General features: G+C 46.8%; 1 protein-coding gene across 1 annotated transcript; it reads right to left on the bottom strand.

Annotated features, from left to right (window-relative positions):
* Positions 1-12,716: 12,716 nt before the first annotated feature.
* On the bottom strand, positions 12,717-21,247 carry Krt9 (keratin 9). The gene is made up of 8 exons (XM_075989710.1): positions 20,546-21,247; positions 19,342-19,424; positions 19,055-19,211; positions 18,623-18,784; positions 17,638-17,763; positions 17,309-17,532; positions 16,463-16,962; positions 12,717-12,853 (listed from the first exon to the last, which is right to left on the bottom strand). The coding sequence occupies exons 1-8, from the start codon at positions 21,245-21,247 to the stop codon at positions 12,717-12,719; spliced, it is 2,091 nt and encodes a 696-aa protein (XP_075845825.1).
* Between the last annotated feature and the right edge of the window lie 4,947 nt (positions 21,248-26,194).

Raw genomic sequence — 26,194 nt, 5'->3', positions numbered from 1 at the left:
TATTCAATGTAATACTTGAAGTTCTAGATAGAGCAATAAGACAACAAAAGGAGATCAAGGAAAGGAAGAAGCAAATTGGAAAAGAGGAAGCAAAACTTGCACTATTTACAGATGATAGTATACATAAGTAACCCAAAAAATCCACTGGGGAACTCTTACAGCTGATAAACACCTTCTGTAATGTGGCAGGATACAAGATTAACTCAAAAAAAAAAAAACAGTAGCCCTCTTATATACAAATGTTAAATCAGCTGAGAAAGAAATCAGAAAAACATCAACCTTTACAATAGCCACAAATAGCATAAAATATGTTGGGTAACTCTAACCAAACAAGTAAAAGACCTGTATAATAAGAACTTTACTCTTTGGAGAAAGAAATTGAAGAAGATGTCAGAAAATGGAAAGATCGCCCATGCTCTTGGATAGGTAGGACTAACGTAGTAAAAACGGCAATCTTATCAAAAGCAATACAGATTCAATGTAATATCCATCAAAATCCCAGCACAATTCTTCACAGACCTTGAAAGAACAATGCTCAACTTCATATAGAAAAACAAAAAAATCCAGTATAGCCAAAACAATTCTGTACAATATAGGAACTTCCAGACACATCACCATCCCTGACTTCAAGCTCTACTATAGAGCTACAGTAATGAAAACAGCTTGGTATTGGTGCAAAAACAGCACATGGATCAATGAAATCAAATTGAAGATCCTGGTACTAATCCAGACGCCTATGAATGCCTGATTTTTGACAAAGAAGCCAAAATAGTACAATTGGGGAAAAAAAGCATCTTCAACGAATGATGCTGGTATAACTGGATGTCAACATGCAGAAGAATGCAAATAGATCCATATCTATCCCCATGCACAAAACTCAAGTTCAAGTGGATCAAAGACCTCAACATAAATCCAGTTACACTGAACCTGAAAGGAGAGAAAGTGGGAAGTGGCCTTGAATGCATTGGCACAGAAGAGTGCTTCCTAAATATAACACCAGGAGCACAGACTCTGAGAGCAGCAATCAATAAATGGGACCTCCTAAAACTGAGAAGCTTCTTTAAGGCAAAAGATATGGTCAATAAGACAAAATGGCAGCCTACAGAATGGGAAAAGATCTTTACCAACCCCACATCTGACAGAGGGCTATTCTCCAATATACGTAAAAAAAAAAAATCTCAAGACACCAAAACACCAAATAATCCAATTCTTTAAAAAGGGGGTACAAATCTAAACAGAGAATTCTCAACAGAATTCTCAAATGGCTGAAAGACATAAGGAATTGCTCAACATTCTTATCATCAGGGAAAAGCAAATCAAAATGACTCTGGGACACATCTTATACCTGTCAGAGTGGCCAAGATCAAAAACACTGATGACAACTTATGCTGGAGAGGATGCAGAGTAAGGAAACACTCCTCCATTGCTGGTGGGACTGGAAACTTGTACAGCCACTTTGGAAATTAATGTGGCAGTTTTTCAGGAAATTGGGAATCAGTCTACCTCAAGACTTGGCAATACCACTCTCGGGCATATACCCAAATGATACATACTACAAGGACATTTGCTCAACTACGTTCATAGCAGCATTATTTGTAATAGCTAGAACCTGGAAATAACCTAAATGCCCATCAACCAAAGAATGGATAAAGAAAGTGTGGTACATTTACACAATGGAATATTAGTCAGCAGTAAAAAACAATGACATCTTGAAATTTGCAGGCAAATGGATGGAACTAGAAAAAAAAACAATCTGAGTGAGGTAACCCAGGCCCAGAAAGCCAAACACAGTATGTACTCACTCATAGGTGGATATCAGATGTAAAGCAAAGGATAACCAAGCTACAATGCACAATCCAAGAAAAGCTAGATAAAAAGTGATACTCTAAGAGAGACACACATGGAGGACCCAAGGAAGGAAAATAGTTAAGATCTCCTGGGTAAACTGGGAGGGGGTAGAAGGTAGGGGATGGGGGTGGGAACATGAGGGATCAAGAAGACCAAGTTGGGGGAGGGATAGAGAGGAGAGCAATGAAAGAGATGTCTTGATAGAGGGAGCCATTATGGAGCTCTCTGGTTTGGATATGCTGCCGCCTTCTTCAGTGAGCCATCTCCCTAGCCCCTGGTTATTTTACTCTTTGATGAGAAATGATTTTACATTTATAATCTAAGCAGCCCTTAAAATATTTGCATTTCACAGTAAGCAAAACACAAGACTGTATACAAATTTAAGCAGTCAAGTTTCTGAGGAGCCAATAAAGGAAGAGGAAAATTATGGCCGGCCACAAAGCCCAAGGGTATGGTTATTGATGCCTCCATGAACTGGGCGTGGTGGAGCACAGCTTTAGTCCCAGCCCTCAGGAGGCAGAGGCAGGTGGATCTCTATGAGTTCCAGGTGAGTCTGGTCTACAGAGTGAGTTCCAGACCAGCCAGGGCCTCATAGTGAGACCTTGTCTTAAAAAGATGGAAAAGAAGAAGTTGTTGCTAAATAGATGCCTTAATGAATTTAAATAGAAACAATAACTGTACTCCTACCCAGACTTCTAATTTTAAAAGATTTCATTCTGTTCAGGTTTTTAAGACTTTTTTTATTGATGTGTGTGAGTGACAAAGTGTGGGGGGGTGGGGGAGTGTGTGTGTGTGTGTGTGTGTGTGTGTGTGTGTTTATATACACCCCAAGTGCAGGACCCATGGATGTCAGACAAGGGCCTTGGGTTCCTGGAACTAGAGTTACACCCAAGTAAGTGCTGGGAACTGACCCTGGGTCCTCTGCAAGAGAAGTGGGTGCTCTTAGCCATCTCCTCGGCCTCAGAGCTATTTCTTAATTATTGACACCAAAAAAATCCACAGGCCCAGAAATGCAGGAAGGGGCTCAGACCGCTATGAAAGGGATTCTTCAGCTGCCTCCTCCGCCAGTCATTGTTTACATGTTAAACCTGACTATTTGCTATGGGTTTTAAATTTCCTTTGCTTTCTTGGTATTCCCCCAAGGTTTCTATTAGACCTGGTGGAAGCACCTTTGGAAAATTCCAGTACTTGTTAAGTCACGTTGCAGGGGCTGGGGGAGTGGCAGGACTTAGTTTTATTCACATTTCTGTCTGAGAAAAGAGAGAAAAGTCCTGAGGGTGATGGGGGCTTGTGACAGCCGAGATAGAAGAGATCATTCCAGAATACTGTGTATGTAAACTGGGGGGATAACTCAGGTGGTAAAATCTTTGCTTTGCATATACAAGGACCTGAGCCCAACCCTCAGAACCCACATTTTAAAAAGGAGGTGGGGGGAAGAAGAGGAGGAAGAGGAAGAGGATGGCAATGGAGGAAGAGAAGGAGGAAGAGGAGGAGGAGAAGACGCTAGACCAGATGCAGTGGCACACAATCCAGTAAACTTGATGAATTCCAGGCCAGAGAGAGACCCTGTCTCAATAAAAAGTTGGGCAGCCGGGTGGTGGTGGCGCACGCCTTTAATCCCAGCACTAGGGAGGCAGAGGCAGGCGGATCTCTGTGAGTTCGAGGCCAGCCTGGTCTACAAGAGCTAGTTCCAGGACAGGCTCCAAAGCCACAGAGAAACCCTGTCTCGAAAAACAAAAATAAAAAATAAAGAGCTGGGCAGCACCATGGATTTTCTGTGGCTCAGAAAGTCAGCGAGGACAGCCCACCCCAGTGCCCTCTTTTCTCCATTTGTCTCCGTTCTGTTCCATAAACAATGAGAATCTCTGGCAAGGAAACCGAAGCCCAGAAATGAGAAATGGCTGGGGTGAGGATTCCTCATCCCCATGATGGCTGCCTACTTCCCAAAAAGAGAATTTCCAACCAGCTCCTGTTCAGGGGGCAGCATCTACTTCTGTACCCAGTAGGCACCCCGTGGTTGTTTTAAAATGAGCCAAACTTGGGTGGGCCTGGGAGGCAGATCAAACCAGATCCTGTGCTGGCTGTGAAGTCGGTTGTTGTGGAAACCAAAGGCAGTGACATCAATAAACTTTCAGTCCTAGAGAGAAGAGGTGCCGCTGCAGTGGTGAGGTGGCTGGGGAGAAGGACATTGGCCACAATAGCAATGCCCACAGTTGTCATCAGCGTACCACACTTCTTGGTGGCGAGGGAACCCAAAAATCACAGTGCTTAGCTGCAGGGGGCTCCCAGAGATGGGGTGGGGTGAGCATACAAAGGGAGTTGTTGAGGCTCTTGACACCACCGGTGAGCCCTGGGGTGCCTCGGAGAAAGCAGTGTTGGAAGGAAGACAGGCAATGCTCCCAGCTTTGACGCTAATTCCCTACATCAGAACAGAGACCGTTTGTGTGCTGACCACAGCCGTCCTCCACCAGGGTGATCCACAGCAAAGATGGCTGCAGTTACACAGACAGTGTCTCAGGATTTTTGTTGCTGCGAAGAGACACTATGACCACAGTTATGAAGGAAAACATGTGATTGGGGTGGCTCACTTATGGTTCAGAGGTCCATTTTTATTACAGCGGGAAGCAAGGCAGCGTGTAGGCAGACATGGTGCTAGAGAAGGAGCTGAGAGTTCTTACATCTTGACTCACAGGCAACAGGAAGTGATCTGTCTCACTAGGCATGGCTTGAGCACATATGAGACCCCAATGTCAACCTCTGCAATGACACACTTCCTCCAACAAGACCGTACCTCCTCTTACAAGGCCATACCTCCTAATAGTGCCGCTCCCTTTAGGAGCCATTTTCTTTCAGACCACCACAGACAGTGAGCAGTTCTTAGCCAAGTCTTACCCTCCACCACAGACAAAGACAAAGAAGAGTGTACAGATGGCATAGATTTGTCTGTGGCCTTCCGGATGTTTAGAAGAGTTCAGGACTCTCCAGCCTGTCCTCCCACCCTCTCCTGACCACCCCTTATCTCTTTTTTCCCTAACCCCTCTCTACTCTCTACTCAATAGCACTAAGAAGCAAGTTCTGGTTCCTCACCAGCCCTCCAGGCCTGTTCCCCATCCACGCCATAAAGCTGATCTTAGAAAGAGTTAAAAATTGTTAAAAGACCAGAGAATTCTTGCTAGGAGGGAGCATTTGGAGCTATGTCAACCTGACTGTGAGTAACTTGGGTAAATAGTATCTGCCTCCTCTGAACCTAATCATAAAAGACAGACAGCATAGCCCACCTGTCGTGGAGTTTGCGGGAAGCCTTCCTGACCACTATGGCTGCGAAAGGAGAGCCTGCCCCATCTCACAATCCATCCCCTCCACCTCCAACGGCACCTGCTAGGAGGTTCAGCACCGGCTAGCCACGCAGCTGCCTCCAGCGCAGGCTGTGAGTTTAGGAGGGAGGAGAAGCTACCTATTCGGGTCATAATTCTCTTTCTACCGCTGACAGACAAAGACAAAACAAAGAGTTTTGTTGTTGCTGCTGCTGTTGTCGTGGTCATTGTTTTGTTTTGTTTTGAGACAGGGTCTCCAGTATCCCAGGCTGGACTCAGACAAAGCAGAAGACATCCTTGCACTTCCTTCAGTCTCTAGCTTCTGGGCGCTTGGGATCTCGGGCATGTGCCACCATTCTTGTTTGGGCATGAGATTCGGAGAGAGCATCAGAGCCTGCGGCTATGAGAGCTCGCTGAGCCAGCCGCAGCCTTAACAAGTAGGAGAGGCCAAAGGGAGGAGACTCGGGGATCAAAGCCCCGAAGATTTATGGGTGTCAGAATAACAGGAGAGGAGGGAGTCCTGAGGGTTTTCAGCAATCTAGCTGTGATCCTCATTCCTCCGCTGTTCAATCAGCCACCCACCCTCCCTCTGGCACTGGCAGACCCAGAGCCTAAAACGTAATCTGTGCAAGGTCGCAGGTCATATACACGTCCACAATAGATGAATCATATTGAAAGAAAATATGGCCAATATTATGAGGTTTCTGTGAGAACCCAACGAGGGAACATGTGTGCTGTGCTTAGCACAGTGACCCATACATGATGCACATAGTAGGCACTCAATAAATGTCAGTCCCTGCCCCGTCCTCCTACAGATAATTGTCCTTAGTCTTGGTCGTACAACTTGTCCAAAAGGAACCTTCGTCTAAAGTCTGCACCTCCCCAAGATGGAAGCCATCAATTAGCCTTTTAGACAGAGCACAGGCTCACGGCCAGACTCTCCAAGTCCAACCCGTTGCATAAGCCTAGAAGCCAGGTCCTAATGTCCTAGAGAAGGAGGTACCCCGTGCAATCTGTTCTGGCAGGAGCGACTGTGAGACAGCTGCACAGCTTCCACAGTGGTAACACCAGGGGCTCAGTGATGGCGTGCAGCGGGGCACACTATCGAATCCATGCCTGCAGCTGGTACTGAAAGTCGGCTTCCTGGGGACTGCTGCCTTCCAGCCCTGTTCTCTGGGAATCCTTCCTGAAGGCTCTAGGACTCACCTAATGTCACTTAGTGACCTCGCTTCAGGGTGTGGCTCCTGGCCTCGCAAGGGAAAACCCCAATGGGTACAGAATTAAGGGAGAGGTGTGGCTGATGAAGAAAGAGTCTTCAGAACCTGGGCTCAGGTGTCTAACAGGCTATGTTTCTCACACTGGCTCCCCATTTTCCACACCAGTGTCCTCCACCCTAAATCTTCCTTCCCCAAAGACCACAGCTGCTCTAAGACTCCCAGGTATCCTAGGTCTCCTCCTTTTTGACACCATGCAGTTCTTTCGAGAAATCTTGACAACAGTTTCTGCCTTCAGATCATAATCTAACCATACCCAGCCATCTCCACTCTGACCACCAGGGTCTCTGTCTCTCTCTCTGTCTCTGTCTCTGTCTCTGTCTCTGTCTCTCTCTCTCTCTCTCTCTCTCTCTCTCTCTCTCTCTGTGTGTGTGTGTGTGTGTCATTCTTTTCTTTCCTCTCTCTCTCTTTCCTTCTCTCTCTCTCTCTCTCTGTCATTCTTTTCTTTCCTCTCTCTTTCCTCTTCTCTCTCTCTCTTTCTCTTCTCTCTCTCTCTGTGTCATTCTTTTCTTTTCTTCTCTCTCTCTCTCTCTCTCTCTCTCTCTCTCTCTCTCTCTCTCTCTCTCTTCCTCCCCCTCTCTCCCTCCCATGAACCTCTCGATTACTGTTCTCCAGCTCATCTCTGTCCCAGCCTCTCAACTGGCATGTCACTCCTCTGCTCGGAGCCCTGCGTGTTAGTCATGCTCATCAACACGGCCGCCATAAAGACCTCAACACCCCTTTGTTTTCCCATGGTGAGCATGTGTTCCCTGATCACGTAGAGGCTGATGTGGCTGTTCCTGGCTGGGCAGCTCTCCTGAAGGTCCCCATGCAAGCAGAACGCTCCCAGGCAGGCTCCGCTCCTCACGTCTCAGACCTATCTGCCGTTATCTGTGTGTTCTGAGGTTTCCTGAGAGCAAAGTCCAAGTTCCTTAGACATCTCTCCAAGGCTATGAGTGATCTCTCCCACTCTGACCTCATCAGCTTCCACTGAGCTTCTCTCTTACACTGCTCTGGCTCCTGGAACAGTGTTAGTCTCCCTTGAACACATCAGATACATCCTCACCTTAGGGCTTCCTCACCTGAGGTATGTGCCTGACCACATACCTGCCTACCCAACTCTAGGTCTCACTTAGTCTCCACCTTCTCCATGAGCCTGGTCTTGGCCACTTGATTTACCAGATTCATACCACAGTACACCTGTCCCCTTCCCACTGCCCTCTTCTATATGCACCTACCACTTCAAATACATACATTCACATACATGTGTGTGTATTTGTATATGTGTGTGTAGAAATAGATGGTATAGATCATTCACATATATGTGTGTATTCGTATATGTGTATATAGATATAGATAATATAGGTCATTCACATATATGTGTGTATTAGTATATGTGTGTATAGATATAGATGATATAGATCATTCACATATATGTGTGTATTAGTATATGTGTGTATAGATATAGATGATATAGATCATTCACATATATGTGTGTATTTGTATATGTGTATAGATATAGATCGTTCACATATATGTGTGTATTCGTATGTGTGTATATAGATATAGATAATATAGATCATTCACATATATGTGTGTATTAGTATATGTGTGTATAGATATAGATGATATAGATCATTCACATATATGTGTGTATTTGTATATGTGTATATAGATATAGATAATATAGATCATTCACATATGTATGTGTATTATTATATGTGTGTATAGATATAGATGATATAGATCATTCACATATGTGTGTTAGTATATGTGTATATAGATATAGATAATATAGATCATTCACATATATGTGTGTATAGATATAGATGATATAGATCATTCACATATATGTGTGTATAGATATAGATGATATAGATCATTCACATATGTGTGTTAGTATATGTGTATATAGATATAGATAATAGATCATTTACATATATGTATGTATATTTGTATATGTGTGTATAGATATAGATAATATAGATCATTCACCTATATGTGTGTATAGATATAGATGATATAGATCATTTACATATGTGTGTATTTGTATATATGTATATAGATAATATATATCGTTCACATATGTGTGTATTAGTATATGTGTATATAGATATATATGATATAGATCATCCACATATATATGTGTGTATTTGTATATATGTGTGTATAGATAGATATAGATGATACAGATGGAGAAGCTGCCTTTTTACTGCAGTGGTTTACTCTTTCTAGGATACAAACAACGTTTTAAAAAATAAACATAGCCGGGCAGTGGTAGCCCATGCCTTTAATCCCAGCACTCAGGGAGGCAGAGGCAGGTGAATCTCTGTGAGTTCGAGGTCAGCCTGGTCTACAGAGTAAGTTCCAGACAGCTGGAGCTACACAGTGAAACCCTGGCTTGAAAAAAACAAACAAACAAACAATAAATAAATAAATAGCACAACTATTGAATTGATGCTTTAAAAAGTCACATTTTTGCATTTCTGAATATTAAATAAAAACAACATTGGTTAAAACAAAGGCATATACTAAATATTTGTTGATTCTTATACTGAATAACTTGGCCAAATAAAAAGTGACAAACGCACCCACGTGTAACTATTTTATGCCAGTAGTAAATTATCTCACAAAACAACTGTATTATTTTTACTTATTGCAAGTATTGTTTCCCCTCCCTTACCTATAATACAATTTTTATAGTGACAGAATATTTGCTTCTTTCAGCCAATCGGTGATGTCTTCCCAGCACTCAGAATGGAGGCGCCTGAGAGATCGTAATAAAGATCTATCTACCGAGAACTGTTGAGTGAGGGTTGGGTTCATAGTTCAGTTGACAGAGTGTTTGCCTAGCGTCCATGAGACCCTGGGTTTGATCCTCTCAACACCATATAAAGTATTGTGCTGATACACACCCACAGTCTCAAGCCCTTGGGAGGTAGTGGCAGGAGGATCAGAAGTGCAAGGTCACGCTTGTCTACTTGGGGAGACTGAGGTCAACCTCAGTTACATGAGACGCTGCCCGACCGATGGCCTCCCCCAGAAAGGCAGAATTGTTGAGAGAATAACATGAGAATCGAGTGGTTTTGATGTCGCTTAAGGCAGTGAGAATGCTGCTGCGATTAAAACACAGGACTCTCTGAGTCCCTGAGTGCTGGTAAAGTAGGTGCTGGCTAGTTCCTCCTGACGACATCTGCAGTTCCTAGAGAAGTCGTGTACTTAATGACCTGTGCTACTGGCTTTACGAGCAGAGGAACACATGCCTTCCACAATTAGTCCAGAAATTTTGATTTCTTGACATGGTTCAGCGGGTACAGACACCTGCAGCCAAATCCGATGACCTAAGTTCGATCCCTGGAGCTCACATGGTAGAAGGGGAGAACTAACTTCCACACGTTACCCTCTGACCTCCACACGTGTACCATGGCCACATGCATACACACAATAAATACATACATACACAAATAAATAAATAGGCAATTATTTGCTTATTTCTTGTAGTTACAAAGCTGAAGTATCTAATAACTCAAATCTGAATTTCCAGAACCACATCAGTTAATGTTTGAGCCACAGCTTTCTGTTAGAGAAAATTTAAACCATGCCAGGCCTGGTTGGTACAAACCTGTAATCCCAGCTACCCAAGAAGCTGAGGCAGGGGGATTGCAAATTCAAGGCCAGCCTGCTCAAGTCAGCAAAATCTTGCCTCAAATTTTAAAAAGTAAAAAGACAGGAAGACATCTTCGTGGTCGAGTACTTGCCTGGCACTTTTAGGACCCTAAATTCAGTCCCAAGTACAGAAGAAAAAAAAAGTTAGTCCCCGGATTGGGAAAGATGAGGCCACAAATTGAGAGCGCTGTCTGGAACATTTCCCAGTCTTAGGGAAATTAATTGACTCACAGTACCCCAAGCTCCAAATTATTCCCAAGATCCACCCTGGATTGTCTGGAAAATTCTAACTAAGCCAGACCCTACATGCCTGGAGGAGGAGGCCAACTTCAAAGTCCAAGTCTAGGGAAGAAGGCTTGCACAACACGGGAACTTCAAGACGCCCTTCAGTAGGTACTATGAGCAGAATGCGAAGGCTGGCTTTGGGGATGGGTTTTTGGCCAAGCTGAATTGATCACTACAGAAACATGGAGACTAGAAGATCAGCTTCCAGCCTGGGAGTGAGAGAGAAGTTCTAAATGGTCACTCAGCTAAATGACAGGAATCCGGGGAACCCTTGTGATCATAAGGAGGAAGGACTCTGAGTACTGAGGGAAACGGGGGCACTGAATGAAATTTTCACACAGAACCCTGTTCTCCCCTTCCCCAACAGTGAGAGCCTAGAAGACACCATTCAGACCAGTGGTTTTCAACTTTCCTAATGCTGCGACCCCTAAACACAATTCCTCATATGTGGTGGCCCCCCAACCATAAAATATTTCATTGCTACTTTATTACTGTAATTTTGCTACTGTTATAAATCATAATGTAAATATCTGATATGCAGGATATCTGATGTTTGACCCATCAGAGGATCAAAAAGTGTTATCCAACCCCTCAAAGAGGTTGCTGGCATGAAGCCATGTTTCCCACCTCGATGACCATGGACTAAACTTCTGAAACTGCAAGCCCTGATTAATGAAATGCTTTCTTTCGCAAGAGTTGCCATGGTCCTTCCTGGTGTCTCTTCACAGCAACAGAACAGTGACTGAGACCAGAGCTAAGCATCAACTTGTATTCGGTCCTGTTTCCTGACTGTGGATGTCAAGTTCTCAACCCCATAAGTTGAGAACTGCTAATCCAGATTCTGGCTGTGAAAAATACATAGGCAACTGGATGCAATGGTACATGTCTGTAATCCCAGCATTTTGGAAGTGAAGGCAGAAGGATCCCAAGTTCAAGGTCACCCTAAGCTTAGAGCAAGTTGAAGGCCAGCCTGGGCTACATAAGACCCTATGGAGAAAAGAAAGGAAAGGAAATGCACAGAAAAGGACATAGGACATCTTTAGAAAGCTGAGGTGGAGCACTAAAGAGGGATCCCAAACTCCCTACTCAAGCTTGCTAGGTGTCACCTTGTACAAAAGATACCATTCTCCTCCCACCTGCAGAGATCCCAAGGTCTTGTATATTTCTGAGCTTCTGTATCCATGCATGTCATGTCCCCTTCACTAGTCCCTTCCCCAGGAATCTGGCCCAGCCTGCAACAAGTTAGGCATTCTCCCCTTCCACAGGACAAAGGCATGCCTCGGTCAGTTTATGTCTTCATGTATTTCCTATACAGGATGGGGTCTAGGTAGGAATCCCAAAAATGGGCTATCTTCATTTCTTTTCCTCTTCTTCTGATAGAATACTCTGATAAAAGTGAGGGGGGAGGGATCATTTTAGCTCATGGTTCAAGAAGGTACAGTCCATCCTGGCAGGGAAGTCAAGGCAGCTTAAAACAGCCAGTCACTTGACATCCACAGTCAGGAAACAGGACCGAATACAAGTTGATGCTTAGCTCTGGTCTCAGTCACTGTTCTGTTGCTGTGAAGAGACACCAGGAAGGACCATGGCAACTCTTGCGAAAGAAAGCATTTCATTAATCAGGGCTTGCAGTTTCAGAAGTTTAGTCCATGGTCATCGAGGTGGGAAACATGGCTTCATGCCAGCAAGCTCTGGAGCAGTAGCTAAGAGCTACATCCTAATCCATAGGCAGAGAGAGAGAGCTTTTGAAATGGCATAAGCTTTTGAAACATCAAAGTCCACTACCAATAACACACTTCCTCCAACAAGGCCACACCTACTCCAACAAGGCCACACCTACTCCAACAAGGCCACACCTACTCCAACAAGGCCACACCTACTCCAACAATGCCACATCTAATCCTTCTCAAGTAGTGCCACTCCCTGATGACCAAGCACGGGGCCATTCTTATTCAAAGATCCACAGTTCTCCTTTCACACAGTCCAGGATTCCCTGCCCATGGAATAACACCACCCACAGAGGGTGAGTCTTCCCATCTCTATTAGCTACTTTCTGTTGCTGGGATAAAACACCGTGACCAAAAACAGCCTGTGGAAGAGGGGGTTTATCTGGGTGTACCGTTCCAGAGGGAGAGCCCATAGGGCAAGGGGAGGCTGGATTAGGAAGCTGAGAGATCACATCTTCAGTGGCAGAATGGCAGCAGAGAGAACAAACCAGAGGTTGGGCCAGGCTATGAACTCTCAGACTTCATCAAGGCTCCACCTCCTGACAGGTCCCTAACCCCACTAGACAACGCCATCAACTGGGACCAATTGTTCAAACACCCAGGCCTATGGGGGACATTCTCATTCAATCTACCACACCAACTAACACCAAGATCCATGGGCATCCCCAGAGGCCCATCTCCCAGATGGCTTCAGAGTCTGTCACGTTGTCAAAGCACTGACCATCGTGAGGTCTGTATTTGTCTTTCTTCTTCCCAAATCCTGCAAAGTCCAGAGCTTAAGGGAAGTCTAATTAGAGCTCAGCAGAATACAGGTGTGACTAGATTCTGCAGGGTAGCAAAAGGCCAAAATCAAGGCGAGTTCTCACCTGGAGACTGATGTAAAGTCCACTTCCAAATGCTTTCTTGTTTTTGGATGTCAGTTCATTGCAGCTAAGGGGCTGAAAGTTTGTTTCTTTCTTTTATTCTTAATTTTTTATTTACTTATTTATTTGGTTGGGTTTTTTTTTTTTTTGAGACAGGGTTTCTCTGTGTGACAGTCCTAACTGTCCTGGAACTCACTCTACAGACCAGGCTGGCCTCGAACTCACAGAGATTCACCTGCCTCTACCTCCTGAGTGCTGGGATTAAAGACTTGCACTACCTCTGCCCGGCGAAAGTCACTTTCTGATAAGGGCCTTCAGCAGGAGATCCTCCATCTTTCTCACCATATAGCCCCTTTGATCTTCAACCGCCGTTGAAATCTCATGATCCAGGACCAACAATATGGCTCAACGGGCAAAGATGCTTGCCTCCAATCCTGACCGCCTGAGTTTGATTCCTGGGACCCACGTAGTGGACAGAATCAACTCTTCCGAGTTGTTCTCTGACCTCCACACACATGCCGTAGCAGCACACACACCTGAGTTCTATCCCTTCGCATGGTAGAAGGAGAGAACTGATCCAGTTGACCTCCACACAGGCACTGAGACACATGCGCCCAAGCACACCACACACACACACACCAATAATAAACACATAAGCCATTTTTTTCTTGCGAGGTCATAGAAGTCATAATTTGAAGAATGAAACTTTTAAAAATTCTTTATGACATTTGCTGAAGTGAAGCAGCTTCTCTCTGCCTTGAGGTAAGTCTTCAAATCCTCAGGCCACCACAAAAGGAGTTTGGTTGCCCTGGAGCCAACAGGAGCTGTCCTTGCTAAGCCCTGTCAAGACTTTCAAGACTGCTAATTCTTGGGCCATGTGTTGTCTTAAGCCTTGGCCAGGTGTGTCTAGCTTGTGACCCATGGGCCCATATGTACCCTAGGATAGTTATGAATATGGCTCAATACAAAACAGCAAACTTCCTTAAAACAAGAGAGAATTTTGGCAGTGTCTTTTCTTTGTAACTAAAATGCTTGATTCTCCAGCATGAACTTTACAGATGACAAAGTCAGTTCATAATTATCAAAAGGTTGAGGACTAGACTAGGAAAATAGTTCAGTCAGTAAAATCTTTGCCTTCGAAGCATGAGGACCAGAATTCTGACGCCAGCTTGGCATGGAGGCCCACACTTGTAATCCCAGCGCTGGAGAGCTATATAGCTAGATCTCTGACAGACCTGACTAGGTCATCAAGGGAATGAAGAACAGAGAAAGACAGACACACAAACACACAGAAGAGCTGGTCAGACAGACTGAAATCTCAGCTAGAGAAACCTCAGCACCTTAAAAGCTCAGCACGTTTATTATGAAGATTTGAGTGGGGAGGCGGGGTTATTGCGTCAGCTGAGGGAGGTGGGGTAATTATACTCCGATAGAAAAAGGAGGCAAGATTTCTGGTATACCACTGGAGCAAGGAGAGAGGTTTAGCTCATCTCAGCGGGAGTACTGTCTGTAGGGGAGCAGACTTTGGGCTGTAAACATCTGGGAGAAGAACGCTACGGTGGAGATTTTCTGGAAACACTATCAGCATCTTCACCTGGATCAGAAGAGAAGGCTTTGCCATTTCCCTCAGAGCCTCTGGGAAGGTGGGAGGGGAGAGGGTTTGCCATCTCCCTTTAGGTCTGAGATGAGGATCCTTGAATGTGGTCATGCCCATGTCAACAACACACATTCGCTCAGGCCTCCCTCCACTTCCATCGCCCTGGGGCTTGTGGGCTATACATTCTAGCCTACATGTACCCACAGACACACCCAAACAATCATTACTACCTCCCAGGAGATTCTCAGTTCAATCAAGTTCACAACTGAGATCAAAACATCACACTACTTAATCTCAGAGGAAAAACACGTCAGAAGCCAAGTTTAATTTGCAATAGGAAAACTTTATTAGGAAGTCAGGATAAGAAAGGGTGTGGGGCCACCCCCAGGACACACGGAAAAATCAAGTTCTCCCCCGCCATGAAGCCTCCCCAGCAAGGGACACAGCCAATAAGAGATGTCCAGAGGCACAATGTCATCTCTATCCAGTTCCAGACAGGGACCCCGGCTTGTTGCCAGCTAGTCTTGAAGTCAGGATACAGAAAATATGCTTCATGTAGGTTCTGCCCTCCTGGGGCAGTCTCAGCTGGGGCTGGGTGGGGAAAGTTAACCAGGGCTCTAGTATCGCATCGGGAAGCCTGTGGAAGGGTGGAAAGGAGAGAGTAAAGATGAGAGACTTTGGGTGGAGACCTAAAGAAAGATGAAGAAACTAGGAACAAGAAGCCTGGCTCTCATAGAGCTGGGGAACCCCTGAGATGGAGAAACTGAAATCAACAGCCTGTGACCCCATCCAATTCCCAATCTCTCCTGCAGCCACTCTGGGGGTGGAGAGTCCATGGATTGATCTCCTTCACCATCCCACAGCCTTGTCAGGAAATTCTTCCACTGCTCAGGCAAAGATAACCCCAACCTCATCCCTTGATGTATATCCATGTCCCTGCACAGCAATTGGACATGCAAAGCACACAGGATCCCTTGTAAAAGAACCGTTCCCTGATGCCAAAAGGCTTCTCTGAGCCATACATTGCAGTGTTGTTGTCCAGACATTTACTATAACATCATATTGGATTTCATTATATTGAAGATGAAACCATAGTTTGAAGCTTCGTGGTTTTATTTGTTTATTTACATGGATATTTTGCCTCTGTGTATATATATGTAGCATCTGTGTGCCTGGTGCTCTCAGAAATCAGAAAAGAAAGACCATGGGATCCCCTGGAACTGGAGTTCTGGATGGTTGCAAACCACCATGGGTACTGAGAACTGAACTCAAGTCCTCCACAAAAGCAGCAAGTGCTCTGCACTGCTGAGCTATCTCTCCAACCAGATATTGATTACTGCATTAAATTCAACTTGTACGTGAAAATTATTCCATGACCTAGAGACCACCTCACCTGCACGAGTCCTTCTAGAGGCAGATGACGACACCAGTGATATGCTCCCCTCAACAGTTGTACCATAACTGACCCCTGACTAAGACCCCTTTTCCCGTGTGCTGTCCCTGATCCAGCTCTCCCAATCCTAACGCTGATTGAAGGCACTGGTCATGGAACCCCACAGTGCTGCACCCATCATTGGGAAATCACATGGTTATGAGGAAACAACTTGCTCATTCCGAACCTCATTTTCCATAAGCAGAGCCTGTCTATAGTCTGCAGCAGAAATGCACGTGACAGTGTACAGTTCTCAACCCATCTCCTCTAACTACTGAGACTCGGGCCTTCTGCAGATTTGATTTCATCCAATGGTCGATTAAGAAGCAAGAAAGGTTCTACACTAGTTCACTAGAGACTTTCCTAAAATCCATTCCTGTTCAGACATACAGTTTCTCCAAAGAAGTCCAAAAATACACACACAAAAAAAAAGGATAGTTACCTAGGTGCACAAGACTGAGTTCAGTAACTGCTTACCTGGTGAATCTTCGTCACAGTCGGCAGGTTTGGAGGAGCTCTGGGACTGAGAGGGCCTTCTGTCTCCTCCACCGTGGCCGCCTCCACTGCCTCCCCCAGAACTGCTTCCTCCTCCATGGCTGCCTCCACTTTTTCCACCATGGCTGCCCCCGCTTCCTCCTCCATAGCTGCCCCCACTTCCTCCTCCATGACTGCCTCCACTTTTTCCACCATGGCTGCCTCCGCTTCCTCCTCCATAGCTGCCCCCACTTCCTCCTCCATAGCTGCCCCCACTTCCTCCTCCATGACTGCCTCCACTTTTTCCACCATGGCTTCCCCCACTTCCTCCTCCATAGCTGCCCCCACTTCCTCCTCCATGACTGCCTCCACTTCCTCCACCATGGCTTCCCCCACTTCCTCCTCCATAGCTACCCCCACTTCCTCCCCCATAGCTGCCCCCACTTCCTCTTTGTCCTCCTTTGCCATGTCCAAAGCCAATTTGTCCAGCTCCAGAAGATTCACTGAGGATAAAGAAAAACACACAGGTACATATACAAGGATGAACCTGGACAGAATCAAGACTCATGTGTGAACTGACACATTCCAGCTGGGAGGGAAGAGCACCCTCCCCTCCCTGGAGCAGAAGGTATCCCCTTTCTCTCATTGTTACCATTCTCCTTTCCAACACTCAAAAGCCCTGAGTGCTCCCCCCAAACATACACCTTGGGATGGCATCCTCAATCAGACCCTTGCATACAAGAACTTATCAGGCGGCTTCTATCATGAAGGCTAGAAATGGTGTCAGATGCCTAAGGACTTCTACAAGATTCCACACTATAGAGTCTACAGACTCTCCCCAGGACCTACAAGTCTTGCTGGCCGCCTTCAAGAAGGTTGCGGTAAGTCTCAATCTCTCTTTCCAGCCTTGTCTTGATGCCTAGCAGAATGCCGTATTCCTGGTTCTGACACTCCGTTTCTGCCCGGACCTCAGAGAGCTGGGCCTCCACCTGGCTGATCTGTTCCTGGATCTGCTGGAGCTGGCCACAGTAACGGTTCTTTGTGTCTTCCAAAGCATTCTCCAAGGCTGATTTCTAGGGAGCAGGAGGAGACTTTAGGAGGGGTGTTCCAATCTTGAGGATTGTGTAAAGACATCCCGTGCCCAGCCCTGGAAGTGACCCTGGAGCAGGACTACCAACCGTGCTAAGCTGAGTCTGCAGCTCGATCTCCAACTCCTGGATGCTGTGCCGGAGCTGAGACACTTCCTTCATGTTGCTCTCCATCTCCTGGCCACTGTTTGTCACTTCTTGTTCGATCTGGGTCATCTGCAAACCAAAGGCTCAGTTAGGAACAAGTGGAAAACACTGTGCCTCGCTCATCAGTATCTTCACCTTTAAAACCAAGGCCGAGACCATGCCAAGGACAAGCCAGTGAATTCTGGCTCCCAACAGCCAGGTGTTCCAATTCTCTAGACATCATAGACCTTTCCAGCAAGGTTTCAAGGTCTTTCATACTTCATCCCAGAACTACCTTACTAATCCTATTTCCTTGCATACATGCAGAATGGAATGCCTTTATCTACCAGGCTCTACGCCAAGCTTTGGAGACCTGGGGAGGAAGGGAGCAGGCATGCAACTCAGTGTACTGCAGAAGATGCTATATATCTGTCTCTACAGTCTCCCATCACATAGGATTACAGTGAGTTGTCCACGCTCTGGACAACCACTCCACAGTTGTATCTGTGTGTGACAAATGAAGAAAGATGTGTGGCATCCATTGGACGATGGAAGATAGATAGATAGATAGATAGATAGATAGATAGATAGATAGATAGATAGATAGATAGATGATGGATAGATAGATGATAGATAGATAGATAGATAGATAGATAGATAGATAGATAGATAGATGATAGATAGATAGATGATAGATAGATAGATAGATAGATGATAGATAGATAGATGATAGATAGATAGATGACAGAGAGATAGATAGATAGATAGATAGATAGATAGATAGATAGATAGATAGATAGATAGATAGATAGATAGATAGGGTGGGCTATGCTGTGAGATGAAGAGGTAGATGGATGAAGGGGTGGGAAAGGGGGGAAGGAAGTGGAAGGACACCTAGGACACCTGGAAGGAAGGTCGGAAAACTGAAGGGGCAGCCCGCTCTGCTCACCTTGGACTCATAGTGTTGCTCGATGTCCTGGCGGTTCTTGGAAATGAGCTGCTCATACTCCTCACGCATATCATTGAGGACCTGGGTGAGATCCGTGCTAGGGGCAACATTTATCTCCACACTAACGTCGCCATCATTCTGACCCGTCAGCTGATTCATCTCCTGCCAGGGAAGAAGAGGACATGAGGTTGGAGGGGGCTCTGCCCTACCATCTTTCAACCCTCTCCCACAAATCCTCTCAGAATGCAAAAGAAGAACCCTGCTGTGAAATCAGAGCACTACTGGCTCTCCAGGCCATGCTGGAGAGAGATGGGAGTGTCCCCTTCCAAAGCGAAGAAGAGAGAGCTCTCAATGCTCCACAGCACCCCCCCCCGCTAGCTCCACCCTTCTTCTCCTCCCTGTACCCACTGAGCCACAAGCACAGCAACCTACCTCCCGGTGGTTCTTCTTAACGGCCTTCAGCTCATCGTCCAGAGTATCAATCTGTATCTCCAGGTCAGACTTCTCCATCTTCAGACTATCCAAGACCTTCTGCAGGCCATTAATATCAGCCTCCACCCCTTGCCGCAGGGTCTGCTCCATCTCAAACCTGCAGACCAGCCATGGGTAGAGAATGATCAAGAGGGTAGCAGATCCTACTGGGACCTCGGGAGCTCTGCAAATTAGGGATGAGGGGGAGCAAACAACAGTATAGGGAGAAGAAATAGAACAAGACTCACTTAACTCTGAAGTCATCCATGGTCATGCGAGTGTTGTCCATGTCCAGGAGTGCTCTGTTGTTCCTCGTTGTGAGATCCACAATCTGAAAGAGAAGGTTGCATGAATAAACCATGCTCCCTTGATATGACCAGCTTCAAGGGGAGGAAGAGGCTAGACATATCCAGCAGAGGGGATAATCGCATCCAAGGTGTTCAGGAAGCAAGGGGTCCATCAGTTTGTGTATTGCATGGCACCCACACGGTCTTTCACAAATGTGCCCAGTGTGTTCTTGAATCATTCAGCAAATATTTGAAGACCTTCTGCAAAGACAGTGTAGGACCTAGGACAAATCCCAAAGGAGCCCACCATCACCATTGACCACAGAGTCCAAATTATCCCCAAAAGAGTCATGAAGAGGAAAGGTGGCTTTGGCCATCCAGGGAAACCAGGAAATATGTTGGAAAGGAGATGACAATTGAACTAGGTCCTGAAGGGTAGCTAAGATTGCATGGGAGTAGAGGGATGAAAGAGATTTGCTGCTGCTGGAGAAAGAGTACGTTCAGAAATACAAGGATGAAAAGGCAGGAAGGCTGAATGAGAACAGTAAGGAGCCCAACCGTGGACTCCTGTAGGGTGGAGACTGAGCGTAGGCTACATCTATGGCTGCTCAGTGCAACACAGAGGGTAGCCACCCATTTAAGTTAGTGGATGAAGAAGTAGGTATGCAGATGTTTGGATGGATGGATGGATGGATGGATGGAATGGATGGATGGATGGATGGATGGATGGATGGATGGATGGATATCATCCTCACAACCAGCAATTCTCTCCATCACTGATCAACCAGCCCGCATACCTGAGACCTAAGGACCAGAAAAGATTAAGAAGGACTCCTCAGAGCCCAAGACAAATGAGAAATGGAAGATAAGTCTGACTCAAAACCAAGTCAAAGAAAGCTCCAATCAGGTCCCAGTCTCGGTTAGTTCAAACTTCCTCCCTGCTCTGCCCAAACTCAAAATGAAATACCAGAGTTCAAATCCAAGTCCAAGCCCCTAAGAGCTTAGCAACCAAACACAAGTTTGCTTGCAATGAAAGTGTGGCTTCTAAAGGGTGACTGATTCCCTGGCATGGCTTTGCTTGGACTTTAGCATCTTACCTTGTCGTGAGAGAGGTCGAGAAAGGGAAGGAAGGAAGGAGAGACAGAGATTTCATCTGTGTACATACCCTGTCCTTCAGGTCTTCGATAGTGTCGTAGAAATGAGAGTAGTCCTTCTGGAAGATTCTGGACCCCTTCTTTGAATACCATTCCTGGATCTGTTTCTCCAGGGAGGTGTTGGCCTCCTCCAGTTCCTGTACTTTATCCATGTAGGAGGCCAGACGGGAATTGAGGTTCTGCATGACGACCTTCTCATTGGTATTCAGAATACCACCTTCACCACCTCCAGAGCCACCACCAAAGCCACCACCAAAACCACCTCCAGAGCCACCACCAAAGCCACCACCAAAGCCACTTCCAGAGCCACCACCAAAGCTACCACCAAAGCCACCTCCAGAACCACCACTGAAGCCACCTCCAGAACCACCACCGAAGCCACCTCCAGAACCACCACCAAAGCCACCACCAAAGCCCTTAGAACCTATCCCAAACATACTGCAGGAACTCCCTGCACTAAAGCCCCCTCCAGATCCTCCACCATAGCTGGAGCCAAAACTGCCACCACCTCCACTGCCATAGGCCGAAAGGCCACCTCCACCAAAGCCACTGGAAGAGCTAAAGCGGCCCCCTCCTCCACCAGCCCTGGAGGAGCGACTGAACGAAGACCGCATGCTGCCTCCACTGCCCCCTTTGCTTCCTCCACCGCCACAGCCGCCACCGCTGCTGCTGTTGCGACTCCAGAACGATGAGGAGATCTGTCTGCAACTCATGATGCTGCCTGCCAGAGTACGTAGGCAGGAAACGGTCTCGAGGTTGCTGGGTACTGAGCCATCCCTGGAGCTGCCTACTTATAGCCCCTGCTAAAGGTGGCACGCCTGGGTGTGCCCTCACTCTGTGCCAGCTTCCCCCCACCAACAGTCTCAGAGAAGGTCTAGGGTATGGGAGCAGCAGGGAAGCCCCAGGCTCTGCGTCCCTTGGTGACTGCCCGTCAGCAGCCCAGCCTCTCTCCATTGTGTGGGGTAATTTGATGATATTAGGCTGTCAAGGGCACTATAAATCAGCCCTGTTGCTGAGGGGGTGACCTATATCCTACAGTCTGGTGTCTGGCTGACCTTGACAACAGGTCTAAGACTCAGCCGTCTCAGTTTCTGAGATCAAAATTCATGGTTGATGGTCACTGTCTAAACTCACTCTGCCCATACCCGGTGGTCATCACCTTGGGTTGAGCTGCGACCCTGGTACAGAAGTTACTGTGAAGGCTAGGAAAAGGGCAGACCCTGGTCACAGGGAGATGCCAGGATGCGCGGAAAGCCAGCACCTGCCCTACTGAAGCCCCTATCAGATAGGAAACCCAGTTGTCAGCATTCTTTAGGCTGACAGGAGAAACAGGGCTCTGCTCTTAGGACATGCCTGTTTGCTGGGACGGTGCTGTGACCGAAAGATGGAGGTGGGTGCACAGCTCTGCCTCTTCCAGGGTTCCAGAAGAGCATGTAGCATATACATGGAAGACTATGAGAAGACAGAAAATCCAATAAACACAGCCCAGTTATTGCTGGGTGACTTTACTGTAGGAGTATGATGGGCCTGGCCTCTCTGACCTCGTGTGTGTGTGTGTGTGTGTGTGTGTGTGTGTGTGTGTGTGTGTGTGAGAGAGAGAGAGAGAGAGAGAGAGACAGAGAGAGACAGAGAGAGACAGAGACAGAGAGAGAGAGACGCATGTGTGTACACATGTGTATCTACACATATGAAAGCCAGAGTTGTCACTTCCCACCTTATTTTTGGAGGCGGGGTCTCTCACTAATCCTGGAGCTCACTGATTCATCAAAACCACCAAGCCACAGGGATCCCTCTCTCTCTGCCTCCCCAGTACTGGTATTGCAGTGCACTGTGTAGGATTACACTGTTCTGCCCAGCTTTCTACATAGGTACTGGCAATCAAACTCGGGTCTTGTCCTTGCATGACAAGCACCTTGCCCCCTGAACCATCTCCCTAGCCTCTGAACTGACGTTTTCATAGAGCTCCACTGTGAGAATAGACTTTCCTTTGGTTGGGTGCCTGCCTTACTCTCAGCCCAGAGGTGGCAGGATACCAGGATGTGACTCTCTCTTACTCCTGATAGAACCTCATGCTTATTCTGGTCACCAGTGCCAAAAGAGATTGTAAAGAGGCTAGGGATTCTGCTGCCAGATCACGGGGGCACAGTCAAGACCCTGCTCCCTGGCTTGCTTTCTCATGTTGAGCCTCTGTTGTCTCCTCCAAAACATGATTTGCCCAGGAAAGGAGGCATGAGAAAGGCTCAAGAAAGAACAGACTGCTTCTGATCATTCAACCCCTTCAGATCCCACACTGCTGCCCTCCCTCGGCCTGAGAGGTCAGCTTCAAACAGCCCTTCTTGCTCCTCTCTTGCCCCTTGACCTTTTTTAAAATCTTTAAACCAATGTGTGTGTTCTGATGGGGGAAACGCACCTGCCGTGGCACACAAGATGGACGATGACCATGGATTGGGTTCTCCTTCACACTCACTCCGGTCTTGAGGTTCAAGCTCAGCCCTCCAGGTTTGTGCAACAAGTGCATTTGACTCTGAGCCGTCTTGTCAGACCCCTCGACCTCTTAAGATGCCCCTGAGATGATCCTTCTAACATGCGTCTCCTCCGATTTCTCTGCACTCTTAGGACAAGATCCATGCTCCTGGTATTGAAGGCCAGTCCCCAGTCTTTGCATCATTGCCCTGTTTCTCCGTATGTGATGCTACCTGAATGACCCTCAAACTCCTGCAGTTCCTTTCCCACTGAAATATTCGTTCATAGCTTCTCTAGTGAGCAAACCTGTGTGCCTCCTCTTCAAGGAAGCCTCCCTAAGCAAACCTGTGTGCCTCCTCTTCAAGGAAGCCTCCCTAAGCAAACCTGTGTGCCTCCTCTTCAAGGAAGCCTCCCTAAGCAAACCTGTGTGCCTCCTCTTCCTGAGCACTCCCCCTCTGAACTCCCCCTTAGTCCATTCTTTGCCCAGTTCTGGGCTCCGACCTTGCATCTTAGGCCCTCTACCACTAGCTGCACCTCCCCACTGCAGCAAGAATTCCTCCCCTCCCTGACCTCAGCAGGGGCTTCTCTAAGCCTGTACCTGTTCATCTTGTACATTCCCCAGTGCCCAGACCCCATGCCTGGTCAAAGTAGATCCCAATAAAACAGGATGAAAGAGAAAGAACAGTCATTTTAGATGGATGCCCAGGGCTGGAAGAAAACTGAAAATAGGAAGAAAGTCCACGAGGGTCGACAAGGGCCTGAAGCCTTGGAGGTGTGGCTGAGGGGTTCAAGACTCTTCCTAGCAAGGGTCTGGAAGAGGGTCTCTGGGTGGTAGGAATGTAAAGAGTAGCAATTGAGAGAAGCTTCTGGGTAGAGCAGTCCGGGTACTGGGGCAGTAGAATTGCAAGTTGGAGACCAGCCTGGTATACATAGCAAGATCCTGTCACGACAACAGCAAAAACACTGATCACATGATAAGAAGAGCATTTCCTTTTCTGTCTGCCATCTCCTGATTCTCAAGGAAAGAAATCATCATCAGCACTACAGTCCCCTTAGCAGCCTCCACACCTGCCAATCATCCTGGCCAATCAAACCAAGCCTACCTTGGCTGAGAACCTGAAGGCAGCATCGGCATCTGGTTAGACATGCCTGCCTCCTTGCCTTCTGTGAACTACAACTGATACTCACTTTCCTCTTTTTCTGTAGTAATATAGAATTTCCTCCACAAATACGCTTGTTAAAGGGAAAGTGAGCTTCTTTATCAAAATGAGTGAAATAATATTTAAATAAATGGTACAGAATGGGGTTTTTTGTTTCTTTGTTTGTTTTGTTTGGTTTTTGTTTTGTTTTTTATTTTATTTATTTTTTTTTGAAACAGGGTTTCTCTGTAGCCTTTGAAGCCTGTCCTAGAACTGCTCTTGTAGACCAGGCTGACCTCAAATTCACAGAGAGCCGCCTGTCTCTGCCTCCTGAGTGCTGGGATTAAAGGCGTGCATCACCACTACCCAGCATAGAATGTGTTAACTAAAACAGACAAGTGGGTAGAATTGAATGTTCATAGCATTTTTTTTGCAAGTTTAACATACAAGAAACTCTTAGACCGAGGCTTGATGGTTCTAAACCTCTGCCACACTCCTGCAAGGCTCCCCTGGAAACACCCAAGACCTGTCTTCAATGCCATCCAAGGCCCAGACCCACTCCTTTCTCCCAGCTTTGCCACAGACACACTGACATCGCCAGTCTCAGAACTTCAGCTGGTGGAAGACAGGTTGGGCCAAGGTGGGGTAGGCAGCTTCAGAGAGAACAGCCCTTCTGTGACTCTAGACTTAGCAAATGCATTCTGTTACGTTTGGTTTGGCTTGGCTCGGTTTTGTTGTAGGGTCTAATATTGTAGCTGACCTTGAGTTCATGATTCTCATGCTTCAGACTCTGAAGTTCTGGGATTACCCGCATCTACTTGCTTTGCCCTGAAGGTTACACCTATCTGGACCATCCTCTGCCTGAATCTAGAATCCCTAAGCATCCCCTCCAATCTGAGTTTCCGCAGCACCTGGATCATCTCTGTATGTGGCTCCAGTGTCGCTACCCCTGAGATGGGGTCCTCCCCACTGAGCCTCCTGGGACAGCACAGTGACGCAAGGCTGGGCCACCATCAGTCTCACCCTCCTTACCCTTGTGGCCTCGACCTCAGTGTCCCCATGCGAAGTCCTCTCTTGCTGAGTTGCCAGGAACACACATACATTGCGAGATGGAGGAATCCCAGTATGAAAACCCAGTTGTCCATGTGTGTATGCATTCTCTCCCTTCACCCACCTCCCCTCATTCTCTCTCCTTCCTATTCTCCCTCCTCCCACTGCCTACCCCCATCTACCTCCTCCCCACATCCTCCTTTCCTATCCTATCTCCTTCCTGCTCTCCTTCCCCTCACATCTGGATCTGCTTCCAACCCAAAGAGGAGCCAACCATGCTGGGTAACTCCTGTGAACCAGACATACATTGGTACTACATTTTTGCACCATCTGCCTGGCACGGGAAAGGTTGTCCCAAGGATGAGGAAGTTAACCATCCTGGACCGAGTGAGAGACCTCTTCCTGGCTGTGCAATATGACTCATTCTTTTACCCTCTTGGGGCTCAGGGTCTGCCCTCTGGATCCTACTTCCCACTCCTCCTGGCAATGAACAAGGACTAGATCTCATGTAGCTCAGGATACCCTACTCCAGGTAGCCATTAAAAAAAAAAGTCTGTCTCTATAGTTCATGTCCAGACTGCAGCTAATATTGGAAAATTCAAACACATCTTGGGACATTGTCCTGACAGTTGAATGGCTCTAAGTATGCTTTTCTTTTCCTTGCTCCTGGACCATCTGGATAACCTGCATTCAACCCTCTTGCTTACAATTTGTTCATCCCTTTAGTCCATTGGGCCCCACACCAGCCTCCCAAATACAGTTCCTGCCCTCAGAGCACAGATGGAGCTGAATAAAAGGACTTGGAAGACCAAAGAGACAGAGAAAGGAACCCTGAATGGATTCTACCTGCAGGTCTCAGGGAAGCAGGTCCCTCCTAAGGGTATGGGGACTTAAGAGGAGACAAGGTCAGCCTGGCTCTGGCTATAGGCGCCTCCTGCTTGTCTGTATCCAGCCACCCAGACCTTCTGGTCCCACTTGCTCCCCACCACTGTGTGTCCCCGAGCTCAG

This window comes from Microtus pennsylvanicus, chromosome 11 (genome assembly GCF_037038515.1).
Source record: "Microtus pennsylvanicus isolate mMicPen1 chromosome 11, mMicPen1.hap1, whole genome shotgun sequence".
In the NCBI taxonomy this organism is placed as follows: Eukaryota; Metazoa; Chordata; class Mammalia; order Rodentia; family Cricetidae; genus Microtus; species Microtus pennsylvanicus.
This window is presented reverse-complemented; position numbering and strand designations above follow the sequence as displayed.

Bases quoted from the DNA above. Each gene is read 5' to 3' on its own strand.
- Krt9 (XM_075989710.1), bottom strand. From the start codon at position 21,247: ATGAGTTGCAGACAGATCTCCTCATCGTTCTGGAGTCGCAACAGCAGC. The intron at 17,533-17,637 runs GTTGGTAGTCCT...CCTGCTCCCTAG, and splicing joins TGCAGACTCAGCTTAGCACG to AAATCAGCCTTGGAGAATGC. The intron at 16,963-17,308 runs GTAGGTCCTGGG...CTTTATCCTCAG, and splicing joins GAAGGCGGCCAGCAAGACTT to TGAATCTTCTGGAGCTGGAC.